Genomic DNA, 6,000 nt, shown 5'->3' on the forward strand with positions numbered 1-6,000 from the left:
AATGGACGCCTTCTCCTCCCACCGCCGCTCTCACAGACCTGAAGGAAATAATTCAGCCTCTATATTTTGACTCAAAACAAAGAAACTTTTTAAAAACATTTCAGTTGAAACTTGCATAATTCTTCCAGTGGAGAAATCCTCCCCGACTTTCGCAATCCTTAGAAAGAGACACATTATTGCTGCTTGTGGAACAGTCTCCGGGCCACAAAGAGTCCGGCCGCCAGCCTCGGCCACCTCCCGCGGTCACCACCCGCCAGACAGCTGGGGCTGCCCCGGAAGCACCACCTCCCCCCACAGGTCCCCGCAGCCAGGGGTGTGGGGCGGGGCTCGGTCACACTCCCCCAGACTTCCTCCTGCTCCTGGCCTGTCTGCCCTGGCCCGACATCTCAGACACACATTGCACAAACCGGCTGCGGAAGGCTGAGAAACCGAGACGCCGAGAGTCCGTGACCCTACTCCCAAGGCTCTGCGCTGCCTGGGGGACCCCGGAGAGGTAGCGGGAACAGACGAAGGTCACCCAATGACCCTGCTGCCCCAGGCCAGCTGCCGCCCTGGGAAAACTCCAGAAGCTAGGGACCGGGCCCAGCTCCAAAGACGGGTCCTGGAAACGGCAGGGTGGCCGACAGAGGGACAGGCAGACAGATGGACAGGCAGCCCACGCCTGGAGGACCGTCCAGACACGGCTCTGCACACACAGACAGGCCGAGGCACCTGGCCGGCCCTGAGGCCCCCCCCCACTCTCGCACAGCCCACTGCGGGGCACAGGGAGAAAGAAGAGGCCTCGTTCAAGCTGCCATAGCCCCCATGTGAGACGACTCCCAACCTTCACTCCAGGGCCTTCATCCGGGCAACCAGACCAACTTGCAGACCCCGTCCTTCTGCATGGCGGGGAGGGGGCGGGAGCCAAAGCCCATCCAGGGTCACCCCCAAGACAATTCAGAGCATCACCTGAGATGGCTCCCCACGTCCTCAGCCAAGCGTCTGGAGGCAGAAAATCACCACGGAACCCCACGAAAGCCTACAGCAAAACAAGGGGACAAAGGGACAACCGACCCTCTGAATCTCTGCCCACACAACAGACGGCATCAGGGTAAAGCACGGTACCCCCCAGGAAAGAGGGGGTCCCAGATGACGCACACGGGTCAGAGTCTGCTCCAGCCTGAAGGAACGGTCTTGACGGCATTCCTTCCCGAGAGAACTCCAGCTTCAAGGAGCAGACCACGCCTCACTAGGGGAGGGTCCACGGGCTGGAACCCCCTTTCTGGCAGGTGCACTTATAAGCTGCAGTCACTCTCCAACAGGGCCACGAGACGCCAGGCCACCAGCGCGGCTGGCCGGGCCTCTGCTTTCAGAAAACACTGCCCTGTGACCAGGGAAAATTCTCAAGTGACACGGGGAAGACTTCCCACGTGAGGAATTCAGACAAATCCAGTCACCGGCACTCATGCCACAGCGGGCCCCTGGAGCACAACGACCCACGCGACAAGCGCCTCTGAGAACTCGGGTGTCTGGAAGGCAGGGGCTCGAGAAACACACACAGGCCTGGCTCTCCAACCCGAGAATTGGGACACCCCGCAGGACAGCAGTTCCAAGGAGCCCGTTTCCAGAGCCCAAGCACCGCCCTGCGGTCGGCCTGAACGGGAAGCCCCTGATGGCCCCGCAAGGAGCCGGGCCCCACACAGCAGCCAAGCCGGAGGCACCGATGTCCGCCTCTGACAGCAACCGGCCTGATTTGGTCCAAACACCGTGAGCAACAAGCCGGAGGGGCAGGGACAGAGCCAAGGGGGCAGAGGAGCGGAGAAGTCCCCGAGTCCCCACCTCCTCACCACATGTCCCCCCAGCAACAAAATGACACATCCCCATGCCCACCCCCCCCGACAGCGAACACCTGCACGCCCTAGAAAAATACAACATCGCCGTCATGCCACTTACTACAGTCCCCGTTTCACACACGAGAACACAGAGACACAGAGAGGTTAAGCCACTGGCGCGTGGTCACGCAGCCAGCAGAGGCACGATGAGGCTACTGGAGCAGCCCCATGGGGGTCCACAGCTGGACTGGCCCACTGCGGGACGCCGAGGACAGCAACTTGCGGGGAAGGGGCTCAGAGGCAGCTCCCCGGCACCCCGGAGGCCCCTCCCGGCCCCCGCGGCAGTGAGCGCTGACCGAGTCTCTGGCTGGCAGGAGCCCCGGGCGGCACTTCAGCCCCACAGCCTGGAACACACTCCAGCTCCCGTGGCCTCAACAGAACCCAAGGCCCCAGGGGAACCGTGTCCCCTACAAAGAGAATTCTAGCACATTCTTTGTTCCCTGCTGTCCTCATCCTTGGTGAGTCAAAAATATTAAACTAACCTACCAAACAACTGAAAAAATTCCAAAACCAATTCCACAAATAGGCTGTCAAAGGCCAGTGGAAGGAGCAATCGGAGACAAGCAGGGCTTTTGTGGGGGGGTGCGACAGGGTGGGGGGTCTTCCCAAGCAGCTCCTCCCAGCACAAGTCGGCTCTGGGCAGCTGGGGGTCCCCTCCCACCCTGAGCTCCACCCGCCTCGCTCAGGGCCCTTGGCACGCACACGGATGAGAACGTGGCTGCGCCAGAACATTTAAAGAGGACGACGCACCCCATGACTCCCAACTGCATGGTCACAGAGCCAAGGCAGCAGGCAGAGCCCCAAGCACAGGCCGAACAGAGAAGCTGGCGAGCGGGGTCCCCGCGGGGCGGCAGAGCCAGCAGCAGAGCCCCCCAGCGCTCCAGGAAGCCCGGCGCCGGGCGCCCGGTCCGGCTCACCAGCTCGAGGACGGCAGGCTGGCCCTGTGGCCTGCGGACCCCACCCACTTAGGATACGCAGCCCTTCCTATCCGTGGGGAAATTCTTGTTTCATCCGTGAAGGACCTTTAGGGCAGCATCAGGGAAAGCACGGAAGAAAGGCCGCCCCAAGCAGCTCCCGGGAAGGCCGGCGCAGACAGCGGCGCCGGCCTCCGATCCCCGGGCCGCAGGGCACGGTCCAGCTGCTCCCCACGCAGCGCCTGGGCCTGGCGCTCAGGCTGCGCCTTCCCTGAGCCGGGGACGGCCGCGCCCAGAACCACAGCACCGGCTACCAGAGACCCGGGCCCGGGGCCGCGGCTGTGACAAAGGGCCAGCCCCTGGGAGCCGGGGAGACCACACCACACACCCCTCACGCCCCCCGACTCAGACACCGACACGGACACAGCCTGCCAGACAAGGGCCCCTGCCACGGTTCGGCCACTAACTGCAGTCTGAGGCCCCCCCCCAGGGCACACTGGGCGCGGAAGGTACGGGCACCCCAAACGGAAAAACCCGCGGATCACGGAGGGTGCCCATCCCGCCACCCATCACCAAGTCATCCGAAATCAAACGCTTGGGCCTTTCCCGCCGGTATCCCCCTGCTCAGACCCTCAGACCCCCACCCCGCCCGACCCTGCCCCACGGTCTGCGGCAGGCGGCCACCTGGGCGGCGCCAGAGCTGCGGGCAGGAGCGCCGCGGAAGGCGTGTGCACGCGCGCGCGCGCGCGCGCACACACGGCAGCCCCCTCCGAGCACAGGCAACAGGCCCCTCCATCCCCAGCCCCCTCTCTGCTCACCGAGACGCTGACACTCCGCTGGAGGGGCGCCCGGAGAAAACCGGGCGGGAGCGTCTATTCACAGATTTAGAAAAAAAAAGTTTGATGCAGTAGCTGAATTAATTAGGCCTCCTCAGAATAGCTGAGCCAATGCAGCATTCTGTGTGTACAATTTAATAAGCCTGGGGGCTTAAAAGAAAAGTTACAAACGCCTGGGGAGGGGAGGACACCATGAAAACTCGGTGAGGATCGTCAGTGAGGGGTCTAGGCGTCCAGTGGCCCGGGAGCTACCCAGTCAGCTACCCAGCCAGGTCACAGGTCCTCCGCCCGGCAAACAACAGAGCCTGGGCCAGTGGCCCTCCCCCCAGCCCGCAGCATCTCAGAGAGAGGGGGACACGGAAACGGGCGTGTCCAAAACAAATCACAGGCCAGGAGCTACTCCTACTCAGGGCCCCAGGTGCCCACTGACCAGGCCTCAAGCCCAGGGCCAAGCAGCCCCGGCCCCCATACAGGGGGGCTCTGGGACTCCCATCCTGGCAGGCCCGCGGAAACACACCCGCAGCCGCTGAGTCTCAGCCCCCGCCACTGCAGCCTGGACACCTGGCCTCGTTTCTGACTCTGTCTCCCAAGACTGCAAGGCGCAAACAGGCCCCATCCGGCCCAGTTCTGTCTGCGGAGGACCAGCGGCAGGCACCCCACTGCCTGTGAGCGGGGGGCGGGGGGGCCTCGGTCTGCACACCCCCTCACAGCCCCCGAGGAAGGCCTAGGCCTGAGGCTGCAGCCTGGGCCCAGCCCGGATCTAACTGCCCAGGACGTAGAGCAAGAGCACTCGAGCGCTGCAGCCTGCCCTTCCCAGCCCACCCGGGCAGCGGCTGCGGCCTCGGGAAGGCTTCTCCACCCAGCAAGCCAGCCCCCAGACCACCGAGCCCCCCCCCCCACGCCAAGCCAGCTGGCTCATCACAGGGGTCGAGCCGGAGGACCTTCCCACACGACTGTCGACGGGGATGCCGACGCTACCCTGAATTTCTTCAAAATAAACCCAAATGCTGAGAAAAACCCCAAATTGCACAGACTGAGTCCCCGGCCCAGGAGGGCCCCCCAGCTTCCAGGCCCTGGGACCCAGCGCCCCGGTGTCCTCCCACCCCCACAGCCGGCAGGGACACTCACCCGGGGCACCCGCCGCTTGTACTTGTTGCCATAGTCAAACTTCTCCTTCACGTCGTCCAGGCAGCGGCCAAGGCGCGCCTGCTCCTCCTTGCCCGTGTAGTCCTGGCTCAGCAGGATGTAGGCCCGCCAGTTGGCCGAGTCGAAGCCCCAGTGGCAGGTCCGGTTCTCCAGCGCCTTGTGCGAGTGCACCACGAACTTGTGCGGGGGGTACATGAGGCGGCAGTCGAGGCACTGGATGCAGGCGGCGCTTGGGCTGCTGTAGAGCTCCGGCACCAGCAGCCCCTTGCACTTGCCGAAGCACTCGTGGTACACGCGCACGCTGCGCTCGCTGAGCTCCAGGCCCAGCGCCAGGCTGGCGGCCAGCTCCTTCTTGCAGGGCGGCGGGTAGGCGCCACCGTACAGCAGCGCGTTGCACAGGCGCTCGGCGTCCGTCTTGGTGATGAGCCCGCACGAGGGCGCCGAGAAGGGCAGGATGCCCATGACTTTGAGGATCTCCAGCTGGTCCGCCGTGCAGCGCGAGCAATAGATGTGCAGCTCGTCGCACACCGAGTTGATCTGCTGCAGCGAGAAGTCGCGCAGCACCGAGTTGAGGATCTGCGGCAGGCACAGGCGCTTCTCGCCGCCCACCACGAAGCACGAGATGGTCTCGCCCTCCAGCACGGTCTCGCAGCGCTCGGTCGAGCGGTCGGACGGCATGAAGAAGGGCCCGGGGAGCACCGGCGGCGGCGGCTGGATGGCTGGCAGGTGCAGCACGGGCGGCGGCTCCGCGGCCGCGGGCACCGGCGCCGGCACCGCAGCCGCGCTGGCCTCCTTGGCGCTCTCCTTCTTGTAGGCCTCCTGCGCCCAGCGCGCCGAGAAGGCGGCCGGGCCGCCCAGCGAGCTCATAGAGCTCAGGTGGAACTGCTCCAGCGTCTTCTGCAGCCCCGGGTGCGGCTGGAAGCCGCCGCGGCCACCCGCCGCCGCCTCCATGGTGCGCTCCGGCTCCCCGGGCCGCTCCCGCTCCCGCGCACCCGGGCCCCCGCGGCCCCCGCCGCCGCCCCGCGCGCCCCGGCGGCGCCCCCGGCCCCGGCCCCGGCCCCCCCCCGCCGCCGGCTCCCGCCCGATCACGACCGCGGCCTCGGCCTCGCCCGGGGGCGCGAAGGGGTAGGCGGGCGGGGCGAAGGGGTCCCGCCGCTGGAGCCCGCCGGCACCCGGGCCCGGCGCCACATCCACGCGCCCCGCGCCGCGCCCGCCGCCGCCGCCGCCGCCGCC

The 6,000-nt window shown here is 66.1% G+C and overlaps 1 protein-coding gene across 3 annotated transcripts in view; it reads right to left on the bottom strand.

Moving 5' to 3' along the window:
• Positions 1–5,792, bottom strand: part of SKI (SKI proto-oncogene) — a 65,733-nt gene extending 59,941 nt beyond the window's left edge. For all 3 annotated transcript variants that reach the window (XM_080802567.1, XM_080802568.1, XM_080802566.1), the window contains exon 1: positions 4,750–5,792. In XM_080802567.1, the coding sequence (XP_080658693.1) occupies positions 4,750–5,718 (969 nt within the window). In that variant the 5' untranslated portion in view covers positions 5,719–5,792. The remainder of the gene's footprint in view (positions 1–4,749) is intronic.
• Positions 5,793–6,000: the final 208 nt, after the last annotated feature.

Source organism: Martes martes (genome assembly GCF_963455335.1).
Source record: "Martes martes genome assembly, chromosome: 4".
NCBI classification, from domain to species: Eukaryota; Metazoa; Chordata; class Mammalia; order Carnivora; family Mustelidae; genus Martes; species Martes martes.